We start from the raw sequence: 21104 nt of genomic DNA on the forward strand, positions 1-21104 counted from the left end.
TGGCATTTACTGCTCCAAAGTCTTTGCCAGCACGTGGAAAAAGCTGGATGTGAGACCTCAGTGCTTACACAGCACACGAGGTGTTGTTATTAAACAATGGTTGTCGTTTCTTTGTTAAGATCAGAGGTGCACTAGAGCCACACAAGACTAGAATAAAGAAGTTTAATGCAAAAGTAGATTATTTTCTTGGTGGAAAAACCGGTAACTTGAGGTTTCTTACGGGAAAACAAACCCAATTTCTGCACTGGGAGGACTCTGAAGTGAAGAGGGAAGAATTCACAGAATTTTGTATCTGTAACAAAGCACCATTTTTTTTCTCTGTTCCTCTTCCAGCAATGGAAGAGGTTCCTGAGCCCTGGGACATCCTGTCAGTTGGCTTCTTCATCGCTGGCTTTGTCTTCAGAATCATCACTTTCATATTCCTCATCCTCATACTGGAAGGCCCCCTCGGCCTCAGGGTCAGACTGACCTTCCTCCTCCTGCTCCTGGGAGCGCTCAGACCCAGAGCTGGGGCTGGAATGATCCTCCTCCTGCTCCTCTTCCTCCTGGGAATGGCCAAGTGACTGACCTGCCTTTGCTTCCTCTTCCTCCTCCTCCTGGGAATGGCCAGGGGACAAGCCTGCCTTTGCTTCCTCCTCCTCTTCCTCGCTGTTCTGGACAGAGGGTGGGCTGGACTCGGGCTCAGGAGCATCAGGGCTGGCTCTGGGCTCTTCCTCATCCTCCAGCTCACTGCTCTGCTCATCTGGGGTGGAGGTTTTGACACCTTTTCCCTTGTCTTCCTCTTCCTCCTCCTCCCAGGACTGCTCAGAGTGGGGACTGTCCTCCGCTGCTCCCTCAAGGAATCCCCTTTCCCTCACTTTGATCTCGATGACTCTGAAAAGACAATTGGCAGGTGAGATTCTGTTTTCTGGGAAAGTACTTTTTAAAGTACCCTCCTGTAATCCAGGACAAATCCTGGTATTCTTGGCTGGGGTGGAACTGGGGAAGGAAAAGGGAAGGGAGGGGGACACACCAGAGTCTCTTTTATGCTAAAAAGTAACTCAACAGTATTGCCTGTATATTCTAATTTTTTTATTTCTGCTTCCCTTTAAATCATAACACTTAATGGATATTGAAAATGAATTTTTATAAGGCTTATTTAAAAAAAAAATTAACTTTAAATTTTAAATCAGGTTTAAATTTAAACCTTCATCAGGTAATGACAAATGAAGTGACTGCACTAGCAACCTGCCAGAATTTTTGGTGAAAGGAACAAATAAAAAAATGTTTTTCTTCATTTTTCTTACATAACCAGTGCTCTCTTCCGTTTCATGAAATAATATTTAATTCAGGAAGAACAATAAAAAGCACATGCTACCACTAACATTAGTAAAGCAAACCACACAGTCAAACAGTTCCCTGGGAAATACTGCAAATAATTTAAAAAAACACCCCAAATCTACACACTAAAAATGTCTTTCGAATTATTAGATGTGCAGTGGGTGAGAAAAACAAAAGCCTTCAGTAATCTCTACCTTTCTCTGGCATCAGTGGAGATGAAATCTTCAGCAGTGGAGCATTGGAGCACAATAGTTGTTTGTCCTTTCTTTGCAACAAACTCTGGGTTTATCCCCAGTGCTCTCAGTCTGTTGGAATAATGCTTTTCTGCAGCTATTCTGGCATTTTTCTGTGGAAAAACCACAATGGTTCTGTGTTATCTAATGCATTGAATGCCTGCCTTTGGATGCTTTTATTGAGATTAATCCTCTGTTTCATTAATTGCAGCTGACAAGTGGAATGATTGTTCACTGCAGGTAAGAATGGCAAAGCAATACTTGAAAATTTTACATCAGATTTTCCTTTCCTGTGCTGGCAATTTTTGGTTGTGGTCAGAGCTCTGAACTGGACACACTTACAATGGTTAGTCACAAAAATTAGTAACATTTACGTGGGGCAACAGAGATTGAAACAGATAAATGCTGATCTAAAAAATGTTTTTCAAGTGTCTCCTAAACATGTTTGACTACAAATGTCTTATTCAGTAGCTGCAGTTAAGAATTGAGCAGTAACACAGAAACAAGGCAACCTGAGTGACTCTTTCAAAAAGCAAAGGCCTCTGTTTTACTCTTTCTTCCATTTCTTGCAACTCTTGCAAATATTCCTGCCTTCTCCGCTTCTCATCGTTCCTAAGGGAAGCAGAGCACAGGAGAAATTGTTATTAATTCATAATACAACAAGTGACTTTTTACACCAGCTAAATTGCTCATAACAAACTAAATATTGTCCCACTTAAAGATAAATAAAAGGTAAGTACTGAACGAACCCGTCTCTGAAGTTGTCACTTGGGCTAAGCAGAGGCAGGTTACTGAGGTTAAACAGAGGCTGAGTTTGGATTCTTGGAGGTTTTGGGGATCTTAAAAACAAAAATTTGGATACTTGAGGGTTTCTAAATGCTGCTTTCACACAGATCTTCCATCTGCTCTAAGCAAAATTAAACAGAGTGCACCACAGGATGTAAATAGCATTAAATAAAAATCAGTGCTTTTAAAGTTTGGTGAGATTCCTGCTGCTTTTGCAGTTGATCTCCCATAGAACACTTTATTCCTAGTTGGCTTTTCAGGGGCCCAGTCAATAGAGCAGGATGATGAAACTGTTGATTCATCAACTGAAATGGTCATTTGGATCACAGCAAGCACTGGATAATCCAGGTGGGATGGGTGGTAATCCTCAGTGTGTGACAGACACCTCACTGGGTCAAGGATGAGATCCAGGGGGCATTTTACCCTCCTGTCTCCTCCTGCCTCTCTCCCTGCCCATCTCTGAATTCCTGGGACGTGGCTGGGACGTGGGGAGTGAACTTCCTTGTTGCTCCTTGCTTGGAAGAGCACTTGCCCTAACAGACCTCGTTCCCCAGCTGCTGAAATGAGCATTATCAGGTTAAACCCTTGGAGCAGCCCCAGAGCATCAGCACCAGGGAAATAACCTTGCTTTGTAATAGCATCACTTTATGTGCAGACAAGAATTAAGCCATGAGTGTTTTACAGAGCTCCTCAAATCTGATTAAGCTGAACACTGCAGTGTGAATTTTGCTGGTGAATGAACTCAAACCAAATCTGCACAAACACCCACTGTCTCTCTTCACTCTCCACCTACTCTGACTCCAATTGTTTTTTGCTTCTGTCCCAGAGCCAGCAGATCATCTCCAAGGACACATATGTTATAAAGCTCCTGTTCCAAACAGAATGCCTGGTTACTGGAAATCAGGAGTCCTGTTTGCCCAGGAATCCTGCCCAGGCATGAAGCAGCAGGGGCAGAGCAGCCCATGCCTCTCACCATCTCCACACAACAGCACCTGAAGCTGGTGATCCTCCTGCAGTGCCATCGTGCCAGGCCAGATCACAAACCTCACTAAAGACTCAAAGAGGATTAATTTTTTTGTAAGATTAAAAAGAGCAAGAAGCAGAAATGGTTTTAAATCAGCCCCAGACACCAGGTCAAGCAGCAGTTGTGGGGTTAGATCCGTGTCAGAGAGCTGGAGCCACCTGGAGTGCCAGCTCCCAGCACTGGTGTCATTGCCTGGATGCTGCTTCCCTCAGTCATACAGAAACAGTCTTTCAGTTGTATCTCTCCTACAGGTAACTTTGCATCCCACTCCTCCCAAACACCAGCAGCTTCCTGGGTAGCTGCTCTTACATGTGTGAAGTTAAAATAATATTCCTGCTCCAATCTTCCCTCTCCAGTGGGGCCTGCAGGGACAAAGAAATGACTTGTGGAATGTTCACTGCCCCAAGGTACCAGTGCAGTATCCAGCTGTGCAAGGATATTCTGTAACTACACTGTTCCTTTTCCTTTGAATTGTTATAAACTTTTCCTCTTTAGTTGATGTGTTAATTGAGCAAACACAGGAGTCCCCTGTTAGCTAATCTGTAATACTCTAAGGTGGAATACATATTTCTATATATATGTTCTAATGATTTTCAGATTTTGGCAACAATTTCCCAGTTGAAACACTAAATTTGACCATTTTGACTATCTGCTTGCACAATGTTTAATTTATCACGTCATCATGGTAACTTAGACTATTTTTTTACACATCGTATGTTTAACATACAATGCAATCCTGAACCTCCCATTCTCATTGTTGGATGAGAGGTTCTGGATTCAGGGGAATGCCACAAAATACCTGAATGTTTTTAATTTGGATTTAGACATCTGAGCAAGGCTCTGATGTGGGTCAATGGCCTCAGCCCGAGCCAGTACAATTTTCTGGAATTTTTTCTTTCTTTGTTTCTGCTTTGTTCTGTTCCTTTTTTGTTGTTCTTCCAGCTTTCTCTTTTCCTCAAGTGAATTCCTGGTGGGGAAAATAAACTAAGGCTGAATTCATATTAAATCAAGAGCACCACTTCAAAGGAAGCTTTGGCAAAGATGATTCCAAGGAGGAAAACGGGGTTGCCATGAGAGGACACAAAGTATGTGCCATTTTAAGGGATTCAGGATATCCTGGGAAACAGCAGTCATTCATCCCTTTCCTAGGGACATTCTGAGAAAAATTCACTATTGTTTCTTCAACAATCATAAATTTAAAGTATGTTGGTTTATATTATTTTAAGTTTTATATTATAATTAAGCCCTTATATTAACAAATTCAGTCCTGTATTTACTGCATGGAAGAATTAACTACATGTGTAGAAATAATAAAAAAAATTAAATCTACTTTTAAAGTACATATAAAGTAGAACATCTCTAAGTAGTCACCTTAAGGCTTGTAGCCTTCGTCTGGTGGACTCTGTGTTTTTGGGAGACTTGGATTTTCCAGCTCCCAAGAGTTGGGAATTCTCACTTGAATGTCTCATTTGGGGTTTCCGTCTGGGAGAGGCAAATGGCCACCGGGTTTCCTTCAGCTTCTCTTCATCCTCCTCAATGTCCTTCAGAATCTTGCCCTTGTTTGAGGGGATGTATGAAGTCAGAAGGTTGAAGGGCTCACACACTGTGAGGTCTTTCACTTGCCTTTGCTGCAGGAGCCGTTTCTGGAATCTCTCATATAACCTTTCAAAGTCTGGAATGCTGGAGTTGATCCTGGGTTTGTGTGCTGTTTGTTTTGGGTCAGTGCTCTTGTGTTTCTTGGTTTTTTTGGTCTCTTTTAAGGCCAGCCTGCTGTTGGGGACAGAGGAATTACGCAGCATCTCCTCAGCTCTCATCCTGATCCTGATTTCCCTGTAGAGCTCCTCCTCCTTCAGCCTCTCATTAAAATCTGGGCTATAAACACACTTGGGAACCGGTTTTGCTCTGAACACTTTGGCTGGACTTTCAGGCACGGAAATGTCTCTTAACTGCATTTTCCTGATTTCACTCCTTTGCCTCTCTCGTTCAATGAATTTAAAGGGTTTCTGGGAAGCCAAGAGCTTGAGTTTGCTCCTCTCCTTCACAGACCTCCTGCGCTCCTCGTTCCGCTGCACGATGTCGTGGTAGAGCGGGAGGAAGACGGCGGCGGGCACCGGGTTGGCCCGGAATTTTTTCTGGCACTCTGCTTCTTCCTCCAGCTGCTTCTTCAGTAAGTGATTCTCCAGTTCGATCCGTGACTTGGATTTAACGTTCTGTTCTTTCTTCTGAGCTTCTCTGATGGTCATCTGGAAAGGCTTGGGCACGGTGACTTTGGGGGACCACTCCTTGGGTTTCTTCCGGGCCTTCCTGCAGGTGGGCGAGGCGGGCGGGCTGTCTGGGAGGCGGGAGATGTAGTCTTCCATGGAGAACCCATCCCACATCTTCTCAATCCGTTGCTTAGCCAACGAGGATGATCCGGCTTCACTCCCGTTTCCTTCAAATACTAATTCCACGTCAGACACGTCGGATATAGTTGAGCCCAAGGGATCACTTAAGTCGGAGTCTGAAAAGGATTTGTGCAAGTTTAGAGGCTGATACGAGCTCCTGTCCCAAGTTGGCCTTGAAAAAAGGGGGGAAAAAAAGCTTGGTTTGAGCCAGTCCAACATTGGTGCAAAGCCAGTAAATTCACTTTAAGGAATCATTGCTAGAAACAAAAAGGACAGGGGCTGAGGAGGACGAGAAGGGAAAAGAGCAGCACTCTGGGCACCAGATCCCAGTTTTAGTGCTGATCACCAAGTCAGCACTTCCTAGGGAAAGGCCCTGTGCTTTCCTAAACATGCTGCCCAGTCCCTGCTGCACACCCTCCTCTGAACCTCACAGACTGTTAGCGAGGTGATGAGCATTTTTATTATTAAAACTGACTGTTCTCTGGTCATCTGCTCACAGGAGACGGTGAGACGAACACTTTCCAGCCCCACAAACACAGCCTGCTGTTTTACAGCTCCCTGCAAAGCACCTGGGAATCCTCAGATAAAAAGTGCCCCCCAACTTACCTACAAGAGTTAAAAGAGGTGTCCTTTCTCTTGTCCAAGGGTTGTGCTCCTCTTAAATGCAGTTTGTTCCGATACATACTTTCCAATTTTTTCATGGTCTCCAGGTGGGCATTCTTCAACTCTTCCAGCTTCAAGTAATACTCTTGATTTGAATTGCATATTTTGGAGAAGTCTATCCACTTGTCACAGTCTCCTTTTAGAGGGGGGGTCTGCGCTCTGTTGGTGTTTGAATCCAAATCAAAGCCATCCTGGAAAAGATGTTTGTAAAATTTTCTGTTAGAAGAAAGGGGAACGAGGTTCTCAATGTTGCTTTATTCTAATTTAGTCTAATGGATGATACAGTAACACCAAATAGAGTTAACCTGTATACAAATGTTACTGCAGAGCTCCGTGGGATAATCTTATTTCATGTTAATTTATGTCCTGGGGGTCCTATTTAAAGCCTGTAAAAATTCCCAAGTCTGTCCTGTTATCAATATATTTATAACAGGAATTATGATCAAAAGGACTTACCAAAAGAAAAAACTATTTTGTAAAGTGCAGTTTTTCCTTGATCACTATGCAGCTCTAAAAAAGCCTTTAGTTAAAAGCAAACAAAACCCCAACAGAACCTTCTCTGCCTCCCATTGCCATAAGAATTCTAAAAATAAGTCATTAGAGATCTGGTGTATAAAAGTTTATTCCCATTTCCATAACTTACTGTGAGATGACAGGGATTCTGCACAGCTTATATGTCCAATACTGTTGGAACTATATATGCCAGCCTATATATGACTATATATAAAACATATATATAACTATACTGCCAGCACTGGCAGCTGTGTGCAGGTAATATTCTTTAAACATTTTTAAAGCTTACACAAGTCAGGGAAGTTACTAAAGTCAGGTTAATCTGCATTACAAAGGCTTCATTTTGTCCTTTAAAAAAAAAAAAAATCACGGGGCAGTTTCTCTGTCCTGAAAATTAGAATACAACTTTTCCACACCGGAGCTATTTTAATAAGCTTTGACATTCCGACAGAAAGTCTTGTAGGTTTTCACAGCAAAAATCCCTTAACTCTGGCGTGGAAGAAATGAGTGGCCCAAACGCAACGGGAATTCCACGATCACAGAGGGAAATTCAAAGCGTTGTTAGAGAACCCCCAGCGAGGGGCATTATCCACCTCTCCCTGGATCTGCGTGTAAACCCCGCGGAGCGCTCCGAGCCTCTTCCCTGGGCTCGGGCACCGCCAGCTCCCACATCTGCTCTCCAGCCGCCGGGGTGCCCAAGCTCATTAAGGGATTGGCGCTGCCGCGGGGCCGCCCATCTGCCAGGCCTCTCCCTGCCTCTCCCTGCACCTCGTGCCCCGTTCCAAGCCGGGAGGTGCCGACCCGGCTCGGGCTCGCGGTGCCGGGAGGTCCCTCCCCGGGGCAGGGCGGGTCCGGGCGAGCCCTTCCCGCCGTGCCAGGGATGCCCGAAGCGCCCCGCGGTACCTGGGCGGAGGGTGCGGGCGGCGGGCCCCGCTCGTAGAGCGCGGCGGGCGCTCTGGTGCGCGGGTCCAGCGGGGTGCGCAGGCAGGACGCGGCCAGACGGGCCGCCCGGTGCGCCTCCTCCATCCCGGCACCGGGGCGCCCAGCGGGCCGGGCGGGAAGCACGGAGGGAAGCGGGGACGGAGGAAGGGAGGGAAGGAAGGAGGGAGGGAGGGAGGGAGGTGGCTCCCGCTCCGCCCCCGCGCGTTATAACCGCCCTGCCCCGAGCCCGCCCCGCTCCCGCAGGGACCGGCACCGCAGCGTCCTCTGCGCCCGCGGGGAGCGGGCCAGTGAAGTCCGGGGCTGGAGCCTGACTCCATCCCCTCTCCGCACCTGCTGCGATCCTGATTTTTAGGCAGGATTTTAGTCGGAACCTGCAGCTCCCTCCTCGACAAGATCGCGGTTTTTACGCCCTCAAGTCGCTAAAGAAGCTTTTTCCATCTTGAAGTTTGTGCTTCAGGTAAGCAGTAACAGAATACAGCTAAAGCAGGATAAGCAGGAGTGTTCTTCTGCAGGAATATTCTATCCTACACTAGGATAAGCAGGAATATTGTCCTGCAGGAATAATCTATCCTAAACTAGGATAAGCAGGAATATTCTTCTGCAGGAATATTCTGCCCCGGGAATAGTCTATCCCAAATCAGTATAAGCAGGAATATTCTTCTGCAGGAACATTCTGCCCTAGGAATAGTCTATCCTAAATCAGGCTAAGCAGGAATGTTCTGCCTCTGCAGAGGCACATTAATGACTGATGGACCTAGTTGTTGTAGTGGAATAAAATACTTTTTATGTAAAGAAAGAACATACTTTTTATGTAAAGAAATATGAGAAGATGAAATCACACCTGATTGTTGTTGTAGGTCTTGTGGAGAATTGGAAGTTTGTGACAGTGGGAAATGAAAGCTTTAATCAAAGTGAGTAAGTACCTAAACTAAGAGATCACTGCTGGATGTAACCCCTGTGGGGTAAGGCATCGTTTGCAATTTTAATCAGCCAATAAATAATTCATGCAGAGCATTAATACCTAAATCAACTGTCTAATTTATGTATTTTTATTTTAATTATTCTCTGTGTTCTACTTGGCAAGTCACAGGGAAGGATTTCAGCAACAGCAGGTCAACAACACGGTGGAAATTTCCTCAAAGGCTCCAGCTCCAATCAGTCCTGAACGGAAGTGTGAGTGAGGCTCACGGAAGGAATAAACATAAAGAGGAATTGGGTTCTTTCAATATAGTAGTAATGGAGATGAAAGGGTTAATTCAAAAGGTCAGGCTAAGGATTAGAAGTTGTAGAAGTGTAACTTGCATTATTATAGACAATACTTTTTGACTTCTCAGTCACAATTAATTTGGGGGTAGGCGGAGGAAACCATGTGTAAAGAGCACCCTTTGTAATACTCTGGCTCGTGAGATGGCATCAGGAGTCACTGCCAACTTCAGGAGACAGAACAGAGCAGGGAATGTGACAGTGCTCCCCAGTGCTGTCACTGCACAGATCCTCCTCCTCTCCAGCCCGGCATCATCAAGGGCAGTGACACCACTCCCTCAGGGAAAGCTTTTGGAGAAGCAGCTCTAACTCAGCATGTTACTGGAGTGCACTTCAGGGCTGTTCTTAGAACACATCACAAGGGCCAATTAGTTGCTGTTAAACTTTTCAGAGGTGAGTGGGAGCACAGAGCATGGAAAAGCAAATGTAAAACATTGTTTTATAATTCTGCTAGAAATACAGTAAAGACTTGGTGGGCTACTGTGTGTTTATTGATAAACAGCATTTCCTTTTCAAAAACAAACTGTTTTTAAGTTAACCTGATCAAAGTACACAAGTCTCAGTGGAGTTTAAGACAATTCACACAGGCGCTTTTGGTGAGGAAACCGTATTCCAGGTTCCAGGGCAGGAGCCCTTGGGCACAGTCCCTCCTCTGCTCAGCTCAGCCTCGAGTGTTCACCTGCAAAGAGTTCACACAGTCAGGCATAAGAAATCACAGGATACATCACAATTACTTATTTGCTTAAAGATCCTGGGGTTTGGTGGCTCTAACTCCTTGCTTTAAGGTGCAGTATGTATAAAGCGTTTTTGTCCCAACTGCTGTTACTAAAAGGCCAAATGGTCTTAAGTAGCACATAAACAGAGAATGCTACACAGTAATTGTATTCTGAAGCACAGCAAGTTAATGCTGTGAACTATCCTGGTGCTTGTGAAGGAAAGATGAACCAAAACACGCCACCAACACCACTCACCACATCATCGATCTTGAGAATGCTGCGCACGGTCTCTGTCGCCAGAGTCAGCGCGCTCAGGGACACCAGCAGAGGCTGCACAACCAGCTCCTCCAGGATGTTGGAAATGCCACCCTGTGGGAACAAGGAGCCTTTAGTTTGTGCAAGTCAGACTACACTTAGATTTAGCACAGTTTTTTTTAGTAGTATCCTGAGGACAGTCAATTCCTAGACTATCACAGGGCTTGTCCTCCTCTATTTTCAACAGGAGTGTTACAGAACACATCTCTCCCCAGACACTTGACATACCCTGTCAAAATTAGCCAAGGGAAAAGCTCAACAGTGACAACTGAAAAGAAGCGGGGCTGTGGTGCTACTCCTAACACATGAGCACCTTCCACTGCAGATCATACTGATGGATGAGTCTAAATGGATCTACTGTTGTAGCTGAAATGCTTTTGTAGAGACACAGGATCCTTCTTGTCCTGTGGGTAAGGTTTATATAATATCTCCTGTTACCAATGCTCAGGGTGAGCTGTTTGTTGAGGGAAACTGTAGTTTCCCTCGATGCTAATTTTAGGGAGACTGTTACGAGACAAGAACTTGCCCTCTCACTAGTCCAGCCCTACGGCGAAGCATTTTCCAGGTGTCATAACTCCTTCTTACCTTCCTGACGTTAATGCCAGCTGTTTTCTCTCCTTGGGCATGTCTGTTCCTCAGCTCTGTCACTGTGGAAATAGGGTTGAGCCCTGCATTCTCAGCCAGGGTGGAGGGGATCACCTCCAGGGCATCCCCGTAGGCACGGACGCAGTAGGAGTCCATGCCCTTCAGGGTCCGGGCGTACTCGTTGAGCCGCAGTGCCAGCTCGATCTCTGGGGCTCCTCCTCCTGCAATCAGAGCTCTGGGGGCAGAAGGGAACACCAAACCTCATCACAATCAGGCTTTGTGTGTTACTAACTCACCACATGAACCAAATGGTGTCGTTACCTTTTCTTAACTAAGCATCTTATGACACACAGGGCATCGTGAATGGAGCGCTCGGCTTCCTCCAGGACGAGTTTGTTGGATCCACGGACCACGATGCTCACAGTTTTTCCAGGGTTTGTGCAGCCTGTAATCTAAAACATAAAACCAAATACTAAGACTGGGGGGGGGGAGAAAAGGTTCTGGACAAAAAGACACTTCCATCGGTGTTTTCAAGTTCTGTAACAGCACTGATGTCTGGCCAAGCAAAACCACGGCACTGCCCAAGCTGGTGCTACTCAGAGCTTAGAAGCAGGTAGTTAAATGTAATAAATTCAGTAATAAAAGCCATTAAAGTTATCAATTGTTATTAAAACAGCTGGCAGATGTTAAGCTGTATTAACATTCTGTCCCTCACTCACCTTTATTAGTTTCCCAGAACCATTCAGGTTGACCTCCTCTGCCAGCTCAGCAGAGCCCAGCATGTCAGGGGTGAACTGGTCAATGTGAGCCACAGGCTTAGTTCCAATTGTCTGAAAAAATAATGGGAAAAAAAATTAATCCAGAGGCTGACTGCAGAGTCAGCAAGTACCCTGCATGTTGTTCTTCTGCTTATTACAGTAAAACAGAGTGTCAGGGCTGTGGCTTTTACATCCGTCCTGAATCCTTCTAAAAGTGTGGCTGTTCAACAGAATGTGAATGGTTTTTAGGGAAATGGATGTTTTTGCATTATAGTCAAAACATGAAGCTTGAGAAAGTGTCATAATAAACTGGCCCTGGCTGGGCAGTTAGCTTTGGGGTAGATTTTAAACACTGCTACTAATTTATATAACCCACTTTACCTTGCATATAAACTCAATGTCTTCTCTTTCAATGTCTTTGACCACCATGATCTTAACTTTGTTCAGAAAATGGAGGGCCAGGTCACTGAGAGCATCCCTGAAAATGAGAGGGAAGAAATCAGGCCACAGTGCTCAAATTCCTTCAGAGTACAAAGTAAGGATGTCATGAAACTCAAAATAGAGACAATGAGAGTACTTTCTAAAGGTACAGTCACTGTTACTCTGCCAGGTGTGACTGTTACTATTTGGCTTAATTTTTCCAGGTTTTCCAAACAATTCAAAGTGTTCCCTGAAACACAGACAGAAAGCCACCAATTTGGTATTAACATACCTAAGAATAGACTTCTGAATTAGCAGGACATTGCACCCAGCCTTCTTTATCTGCTTCACCAAATTCAGAATATAGGCTCTCTCTTCACGCAGGACTCTGTCCATTTGAGCATAATCAGAAACAACTATCTGGTTGTCCATCTATTTAAGAATAGAAAATAAAAGAGAAAAGCAACCATGAGCACCTGCTGACTTAAAAAGCAAGTGTCCAAACATTCCATGTTCTTTAATTTAGCACCCTGTGATTCAAAGCCAACAAGCACAACAGTAAAATACATCTTATTAGAAATGGTTCAGTATTTCTTATCATTTTAAACAATTTTGGTTTTTCATACCAACTGTAAGTTTTTTTAAGACCCAGCAGACCTTCCCTCGAGCTGTGGCACAGAGCTGACATCACAGCATCTTAAAAAAACACCTGTCACCATTACATTTGCATCTCCCAAGTAAGTCCCAGAGCACGAGGTTTCTCTCTAGTCCCAGTCTGACTTACATCTGTCTTTGGAGCTGACAAGCAAAACTGGATGAGGCCAATTTTGGCTTTTTCCACTCTGGTCACGCCGGTATTTGCCACTTTCTGAGTCAGGACCAGTCCTTCAACCAGTTCACAATCATCGATTGTGCCTCTGGAAACAAACACAAGCCATGACTGGAGCTCTGGGAAGATGATTTCACAGGGATAAAATTCATCCAGTTACAAGTTGTTTCTTACCCCAACTTCTTAACAATTTTAATATCTCTGAGGTCCACGCTGTTGGCTGTAGTTGGGTCAATCACCTTCATCACGGCATCCACACTCATTGGAGAAAGCAAACTGGAATACTGACACACAACCTAAGGGATTTGATAATGAAGAGAGATTTAACACTGAGAAACAGCAATTTCCAAACAATGTTGTCATTGCACTTCAGTGTTTGACTTTGGAATTTTGAATCAAAGCTTGTTTTCCCTCCCTGCCCACCCAGTGTCTCAACAAGGCATTTTCCTGACGGCTGCTCCAAGGAGCGATGCCGGTGGGGAAATCCCAAAGACAACTGAATTTCTCTTTCTTAGAAAGGCTCTTAAAGTGAGACTTGTGAGCCTGGATTTACGATGTTCAGGGTATTGTTAGTAAGGGAAGAGCAGCACAGAGTGGGAAAAGCTGGAAGGCCTGGCTTGGCTGGAGGTTCCCAGTCCAGGAGCTGCCGTACCTTTGAATTCAGCGAAGTCGTTGCACTGTTGAGCAAAGTCTCCCTGTCACTGAGCTCCACTGGCTGGGCCATGTTGGTCAGCACCTCAATACCCTTATCCAAAGCTTTCTGGAATGACTCCGAAATGATGGTGGGGTGAATTCCTGTGCATAGAGAAAGAAAGGCTGTCGGGCAGTTCATGCTCTCAAACCAATGGTTCGTTCTTTTTTTTCTTCACCTCCTTTTTTCCATTTGAAAATTCAAAAGACTCAGATCAGAATAAATGGAAGAAGATTCAGCAATATGTTCTTCACAGGTGCATGACCTCCCTTATTACCTTCCACCATTAAAACAGAAGGTAAAAGCTGTAACATTCCAAATAATTTGTCCTCATGGACAATTCCTGCCATGCCTGACATCCCACAAACACCATCCCCAAGTTCCCTTTGCCCCTGGCAATCTCAAAACTGCTGCTGTTCAGGTGATGCCTGTGAGGAGCCTGACAGGGATTTTATTTCAGATTTTATATTCAGATTTTCTCACAGTTCAGTAGGAAGCTCCTCAATTTCCCTGGAGTGGGATGCACCCTTTATCTTTTCAACTGAGAACAGCTGCTTTAAGTCTTTGTCATATACAAGTTGACAGAAGACTTTACTACTTGCATATTAAATATATATATGAATATATATATGAATCTATACATGAATATATATATATGAATATATATTTACCTTTTTGAAGGAGTCTGGAACAGGCATCCAAAAGAGCTCCAGCAATGACAACAACAGATGTTGTGCCATCACCAGCTTCAATATCTTGTGCTTTGGACAGCTCTACCAACTAAAGGAGAAATTATGACACAAGTTTATATATATATATAATATATATATTCCTGCTTACTTGCAAACACAATAATAAAAAATTAGATATTCAGGAACACAGCACTATGGAAATTAACTTTGATATTAGCTTGAATCATGTCTCTTTTTAATTTGAAGTGTGCACCTTCTGCAATTTCCATCCCACACTTGTACCCCCTGTTTGGCTGAAATAAAACTGTGGTCAAATAAATCACTTAGAGAAGCAAAGCTTTCTACTATCAAACAGCTTTAGCTTTTCCTTCCCTGGAGGAGGGTCACAGGAAGCTCATTTCCACCTCCAACCACAATCAGATCCAAGAGAAATACACTGAGCATCCCAAAGGACCAGGGTGCTGCATCCTCACAGCACTTGACCACAATTTAACTCATTCCCTTCTCTCATTCCCTTCTGTCCCAGGGATTTGGGACCGGACTTTTCTTTCTTAGATGAAGGTTTGGGTTGGGTTTTTTATGTCTTAAAACACGCCCAGAGGGATTATGCCCAAGGGACACTGGGTAAGAAATAAGGACTCGTAACTCCCCAGCACATCTTACAAGCAAAATAAATGTTCCCTGAGCACAGTGCACAAAGTTTCCTCTCTGTCACCAGCAGGTAATGCTCCTCAAATCCATGTTTTCTCATCCCAGAAGCTGAGCTGTGGCACAAATCATTGTCCCAGCCATGGTAAAGGAACCACTCACCATTTTGGCTGCAGGGTGCAGGACCTGCATCTGCTTCAGGATAGTGGCCCCATCGTTAGTGATTGTCACATCTCCTTTAGCATCCTGGATCTGGGAAGGAAGGGGAGAGGCACAGCTCTGATCAGCAGACCTTTAATTTGAGACTCAACACCAAGTGTTCTCCCTGACAACTTCATTTCCCAAACCCAGATGTGCATTTAGTTCCTACTTTCCCTTAAATAACTGAAACCTGGGAAAAACTTGAGGCAAAAGGTGGCATACTATATAGGACATGTTGGATTTATGATATCTTCACTAAGCTTAATGTTTTTAAAATGGGAAAAAATTTCGGAAAAAATTAAGAGCGTACCATTTTATCCATTCCCTTTGGTCCGAGACTTGTTCTAATCGCATCGGCAACAGCTGGGAAGAGAAGAAAACGTTTGCGAGCTCATCTAAAGAACTACAAACACTCCAGCACTTAAATGTGCCTTCTAAATACAAACTATTAAGCAGTTTCCAGATATACTAAATGATTTCAAATAATGGAATGACGTAAAACGCTGCAATATCAGTACTGAGCTACGCAGATCTTTCTTTTAAACAATTAATATCTGATGGTCTGATCGCAGCCATTTTAAACCCGAGAGATAACAAAGAAACGTGATGCACCCCGTAATCGTTCGGAGAATCGTGTCAGTGCCGGGTATCGCATCCCCCCTCCACCTCCAGCCACTAAAAACATGGAATTCCAGCTCCCAGGGATAGGGCCACGCGGTTCTCCACCCCCCCCCCCCACCTTTGCCGGCCGCGATGTTGCTGAAGCGGATCTGGGCGGGCTTGTCGCGGTCCTGGTAGGCGCCCTTGGCCCTGTTGGCGGCCCCGGCGGGGGCCCTGCCGGGCGCGCTCTCGGGCATGGCCGGGATGTGGGGATAAGCCGGGAATCAGCGCGGGCCGGACCCGCCGGGACGGGCACACCGGGATCCTTCCAGAACGGGGGCCTTCCGCGCTGCCGCCGCCTGAGGGTGCCCGCCGCGCGCCTGCGCGCTGCCCGCGCCGGCAGGAAATCCCTCCCTCCTCCTGCCGGCCGGCGAACGCCGCGGACGCCTATGGACGAGCCGGGCGCGCGCGCGCGAGCGGGGAGGGGAGAAGGGGGGTCCTTAGGAGGGTTTTACCCGCCCCGGCGGGGGCGGGTTCGGCGCGCGCCGCGCTGAGGGGGCGCCGCCGCTGGGGGGCGCCAGGGAGCGCATCCATCGGGATCGTTCTGAGGGGACACGGGGAATGGAGGGAGGGATGGGACAGAACAGGACAGGACGGGGCTCTAGAGCCCCAGGGATCCCGCCATCATCGAACCGGGGCACTGAGGGACGAATGGTGTGGGAGGGAGGCCCGGGGGATCTCGCCATCGTCCCCTCAGGGAGCCGGGGCACTGAGGGATGGACGCTGTGGGACGGAGTCCTACAGCCCAGGAGATCCCGCCGTCGGCCCCTCAGGGAGCCGGGGAAGGCGGGATGGACGGTGTGGGATGAGTCCTACAGCCCGGTCATCCCTCAGGGAGCCGGGACACTGAGGGGTGGATGGTGTGGGCTGGGGCTCTACAGCCCGGGGAAGTTCACTGTGTTACAGGAAAATATTCGTTGTTTCTGTTCTTTTCCTGTAGCTCAAGCCAGTCTCGCTTCACTCGCGACAAAGCTGCTGCTTAAACCCCTTTTTGGCAACGGGTTCTGCGAAAGATAAAACGAAACCAGGTGCTCAAAACCTACCCAGAACAGGTGGGCTGGCACAGCAGGTCCCGGAGTTAGGAGGGAAAAGCTGCAAGATGCCACAGGGAGACAAATAAAAGGGAATGGCTGGGGCTGCCTGGCCCTGGGTCAGAACAGGACGGGCATAGAGCTACGCCCACATTCCCCGGTTTATGTGGCACCAATATTAAGGGTTTTGTAACAGTTATACCTCTTAGGATGATCTTGCCTCAACTACAGTATTGCCATAAGAGACACAAACATGACGTGGTTTAGATGCAAAGCACACACTTGAAACCACACAGCGAATTCATTTTGTTCAAAGTAAGACAGCAGTTCAAAAAAGAGCTCTGACTGAAATTAAAGTGTCCATGTAATACCTAAACACTATAATTTTTATGGCATATCTCTGGCTGAGTATGAAAAGTCAGGGTTTAAAGTGCTCCTGTGTAGGGACAATTATCCAAGAAATGTGTCCCTGCGCCAGCAAGGTGCTGCTAATGTCAGATGTTGGATGAAGGATGGGAGCTCTTGAGGTTGTTTTCCCTTTCTAAGTGTATCAAGAGCTCATTGCAAGTGAAACACACTCTTATGGTGAGCAATTTTCTAGTGCCAGCAGCAGCTTTGTACCGTGAGACGTCAAAATAAAGCATTTGTACAGTTGTCAGAACAAAAAAAAAAAGAATAGAGGAAAAAAAAAGATTCCACAGTCACGTGCTCTCATCACCTCTCATTTTTAGCAGTTGCTTTTGATTTTTGTTTTTCTGGGTTTATGCACCACTGAAACACAGGTGACTGAGAGGAGGTTTTGGAAGTGAATGGTGTTTGCCTTTGAATATTCAGTTTTTAACAGGCAGGGAAGAAAACAGTTATAAGTGTAAAGGTAGAGAGAGGTCCATCCTTACATGGGGGAAAGGTCTCCTAGTAATAGTCTTGATTTATATCACCTGCATATAAATCTGGATTTTTATCACCTCCAAAACCATCAGAAACACATCCTAAATGGCTGAAATCGCTGGGAACTCTGACCCTGCTCTTTAATTCCACCAAGCACTGATGGCAACAGCACCAAATCCTGCATATTTAACAGTAATGCAACGTTATAGCTGGAATCAGCAGAGCCAAAGGACCTGACAGGAAAACACAGCCAGGTTTGTGTTGTTACCAGCAGTTGTCACGTGCTGCTCAGTGTTGTCCGAGGGTCAGGGGTGAGTATTTCCCGGGATTTCGAAGGAAATGAAGGTTAGATCTGATGCTGTCACAGCCACCCTGTTACACACAGCTCTGTGCTTGGCAAAACCAGCCCCTCTGGTGTTGGGAATCATTTGGGGTCAAGGTTTGTTCTGTTGCTGGGTGGAGCCTGGGTTTTGAGTTGGTCTGTAGGGAGCTGCTGAGCTAAGTTTAGGGCTGCTGTGGTTAGTGGCTCCCTTCTTCCTGACAATTTTGGTCTGGCAGGGTTCCTTCCCTGGAGCTGGGCTTCAGGCAGAGGGAGGGTTTCATCAGCCAGCAGGTTTGTGCTGGATTTAAGATGACTTTTCTGGCTCATTTAATGAGTTTTGTCACCCACTGTCACTCCATCTGCCTCACTCTGTGTCCAACAGAAACCCCCTGCTGTGGTTTGATTTGATCTCAGGTCCTTGCAGGTGTGAAGGTGGCATTGGCTGGAGGCTGATCCAGAGCAGGCTCTGGGTTTTATCTCTTGGTGCCACAAACAAGTCATAAAAATAGCTTGTTGCCTGCTACCTGTGATTTAGACGAGCAGACACGAGGGGCTATCAAGCTGTTGAGTTTTGTTTAGGGCTCTGGCTACTACTTGGTTTTTTGCTCCATTCTGTGTGAAATAGAGATTATTTTTCTTTTTACTTGCATGTATTTAGGGGCAGCCTTATGGTTATCCTTCTTCCTGCAGTGTCCCATTGCCCCATGTCCTTCGAATAGGACTTGGACCTGATTTTGACTAAATGTGGAAGAAACTCTGCCTGTTCTGGCTTTGTGTGAACAGGAGCTGCACAGAGGAGAGGTTTTTAGTGAAAGGCACACTGAGGGCAGAGCTCAGTCCTCTGGGATATTTGTTGCTGGCACAATGTCCCTGTGGCTTTCCAAGTTTTATTTTACTCAGGCAGAGGCAACAAACCACTACCAGTGGTGGTGATGACAGCAGAAGGAATGACTGCCAAAAAGAGTGTGACATCATTTCACCTCATGGCCTTAGATAAGATATTAACTACCATTCCTTAATCATGCTCTGATAAGAGCAAGTGCCTTCCAAACATTTAATAAGCATAACACTCGTGCCTTCCCAGCACAAAATATTTAACACAGCAAGGATACTTTAGCTTTTTTCAAAGAAGAAGAAAGTCTCAGCCTAGTGCTGAGTGTGTGATATTTTTTTCCCCTCTTCTCTGTGGAGCTTCATTCCAGAAGTTATGGCTGCTGAGCCCTGAAGGAGCTGCCAGTCCTGCACAGCAGGGATAGCTGCATCACTGCTTCCACCCCCTGGAAGAGACAGTGAACGAGGGATTCTGGGTTTTATGGGTTTTCTTGGCATTCTTTTACTCGATTTCTTCTGATTTTCCTTCCTTGCTCTTAAGAAAAAAAAAATGTACATTTTTTTCCTTAGCAGTGGCAAGTTGGCAGAGAAATTCCTGGTCCTAAGGCTACAAAAAGAATTAGAGGCAGGGACAGACAAGCTGCTGAGTAACAGTTTGTGGGACTGGGACTGCTGCTGCTGCTAATTTTCAGCACTTCTGCCCTCTCTCCCTTCCCGTGTGAGTAGGGAAGGACGCGCAGGTGCACCGGGGAGAGCACATGAGTAGTGTAAATGAGCCTTGCTCTGTAGGGTGGAGTGCTGTGGTGAAAGGATGAGTATTTCCATGTGGGAGAGTACCTGGGGAGATGATTCTACCCTCTCCCTCTAGATGCCAGCAGAACACTAGCCTTGCTGTAAGGGATTGCTTCCTGAACGTATTTCAGAATGTTATTATTGTTATTTGTTGTGCTGCTTGATTACTCTTCAGAGAGGTTGGGATTACCTTTGTAATATATTGTCCTGCTGCAGAACAAACTGCATCCTTTGCAGAGCTGAGAGAAGAAAAAGCACCAGGAGTTTAAACATGTTCTTTTATGAATATCTCTGTCTGCAAACACAAAACATGTTCTCACCTGTGATAAATATCTCTGTATTTCACAGGTAAAGAGGAAATCAGAGGCTTCTTGGCAAGCAAGATCCTGAGCCCTCGGAGCAATCCTGAGTGTGGTGGTTTGGCTTGTGCATCCTTCCATGAAAGGCTGATGGAGCTGGGAGCACTGTGAGCTTCCTGCCTTGGACTGCATCATCTCCCAGCTGGCCCTTTTAATGCCTGTCACCCCTCTGGCCTGGGACAACTCCCCAAAGCAGGCTCCCTTCTGTCGCTGAGGAGGATCAGGATCGGGCTGAAGCACTTGGTGCTGCTGTTCTGCACTTTCCCACCCACCTGCTCACAGGGCTCTCAGGGACTGCTGCTCTGAATGACTGTTCGGCATCAGCACTGAAAACAGGGTGGTCCCTCTCTGTTCCCTCACAGCCAGCAAGGGTTCTGGCCCTTGGAGAGCTCCTTTTCTTTCCTGTATGGAGGCCTTTTCAGGGATCAGCTCCTTTTCCCGGAGTGTTTCTGCTGGGAGACTCCATGAGACTCAGTGACTGCTGTTAGAGGCAGAGCAGTGCTCACTTCTGCCCTGACACCCCGGGGATCCCCCATGGACACCATTGGCTGTTGTGGACTTGCTTTGCTTGGACTTGGTTCTTTGGAAAGAAGAAAAACACTGACAACTGAATGGAGAAGGATCTTGATGAGGCTTTCTTCTTAGGAAGAAAAGCCAGATAAAACCCTACACAAGCTGTCCAAAGAATGCACTGAAATGCTCCCTGCGCTTCCCCCAAGTGATCTTCCCCTCACACAGACATGGGACAAGTGGAGCTGCAGAACAGTAAGTAGAATATGAATTATATTTTTGGCTTTTTATATAGCTTTTGTTTCAGAGGTGTATGGGTTACCCCAGTCGTGCTGGCAAAGGTCGGTGTGTTTGAAGCTGGAGGTACAAACAGTTTGCTGTTGGGTGCGACGGGGAAGAGGGGGAGGAACAACCGGGCGGAGCAAAGCTGGGAGTTTCCTAGTTTGTGTTTGTGTGTGTGGGTGGGAAAGTTTCTGTTCAGCCCCTTGGTTGTTCTCACTGCTCCAGTCCCCAACAGCGCTGTGAGAGTTCACTCCACTGCTAGGAGTATTGGAAATGCTGGAAATATCCAAACTGGTTATGAGTCGTGTTTCCAAGGACAGCTCTGGGGTTTGAGGTTGGGAGTGGGGATGACATTTTTTTTTCTGCAGTTATGCTTGGATTTTGTAGAAACCAGAAAATGGGCTTCCAGATAACTTTGCCCTATTGATTAAAATATTGCTTGTTGT

At 46.0% G+C, this 21104-nt stretch overlaps 3 protein-coding genes and 2 long non-coding RNA genes across 8 annotated transcripts in view; 3 read left to right on the plus strand and 2 right to left on the minus strand.

Moving 5' to 3' along the window:
- The first annotated feature begins 6 nt into the window (after positions 1-6).
- Positions 7-4703, plus strand: LOC120324937. The gene is made up of 3 exons (XR_005566663.1): positions 7-892; positions 1765-1793; positions 3166-4703. It is a non-coding gene; the product is annotated as an uncharacterized LOC120324937 (long non-coding RNA).
- Positions 149-8020, minus strand: FAM161A (FAM161 centrosomal protein A). The gene is made up of 6 exons (XM_027738598.2): positions 7827-8020; positions 6354-6601; positions 4735-5919; positions 2066-2165; positions 1515-1666; positions 149-873 (listed from the first exon to the last, which is right to left on the minus strand). The coding sequence occupies exons 1-6, from the start codon at positions 7947-7949 to the stop codon at positions 369-371; spliced, it is 2313 nt and encodes a 770-aa protein (XP_027594399.1). The 5' UTR covers positions 7950-8020; the 3' UTR covers positions 149-368.
- A 219-nt stretch (positions 8021-8239) lies between these two features.
- LOC120324938 lies at positions 8240-9609 on the plus strand. Of its 2 annotated transcripts, none has more exons than XR_005566665.1 (3): positions 8240-8322; positions 8723-8780; positions 8950-9609. It is a non-coding gene; the product is annotated as an uncharacterized LOC120324938 (long non-coding RNA). The 2 variants fall into 2 exon arrangements; XR_005566664.1 differs by having other exon boundaries at positions 8723-8776.
- Positions 9598-15931, minus strand: CCT4 (chaperonin containing TCP1 subunit 4). Its single transcript, XM_027738599.2, has 14 exons — positions 15723-15931; positions 15294-15346; positions 14945-15034; positions 14114-14222; positions 13404-13546; positions 12926-13047; positions 12707-12839; positions 12215-12354; positions 11884-11980; positions 11464-11574; positions 11066-11196; positions 10745-10979; positions 10100-10213; positions 9598-9807 (listed from the first exon to the last, which is right to left on the minus strand). The coding sequence occupies exons 1-14, from the start codon at positions 15838-15840 to the stop codon at positions 9790-9792; spliced, it is 1614 nt and encodes a 537-aa protein (XP_027594400.1). The 5' UTR covers positions 15841-15931; the 3' UTR covers positions 9598-9789.
- A 270-nt stretch (positions 15932-16201) lies between these two features.
- Positions 16202-21104, plus strand: part of BMP2 (bone morphogenetic protein 2) — a 220327-nt gene continuing 215424 nt past the window's right edge. The window contains exons 1-2 of one of the 3 annotated variants that reach the window (XM_039389840.1): positions 16202-16695; positions 19856-20631. The gene's annotated coding sequence lies outside the window, so the exon portion shown is untranslated. Of the gene's footprint in view, positions 16696-17625; positions 17817-19855; positions 20632-21104 lie in introns of those variants that run through there. The other 2 variants (XM_027738643.2, XM_027738646.2) reach the window with 2 other exon arrangements.

Source organism: Pipra filicauda, unplaced genomic scaffold (assembly GCF_003945595.2).
Source record: "Pipra filicauda isolate LSUMZ 115617 unplaced genomic scaffold, ASM394559v2 scaffold77_size3566232_pilon, whole genome shotgun sequence".
NCBI lineage: Eukaryota > Metazoa > Chordata > Aves > Passeriformes > Pipridae > Pipra > Pipra filicauda.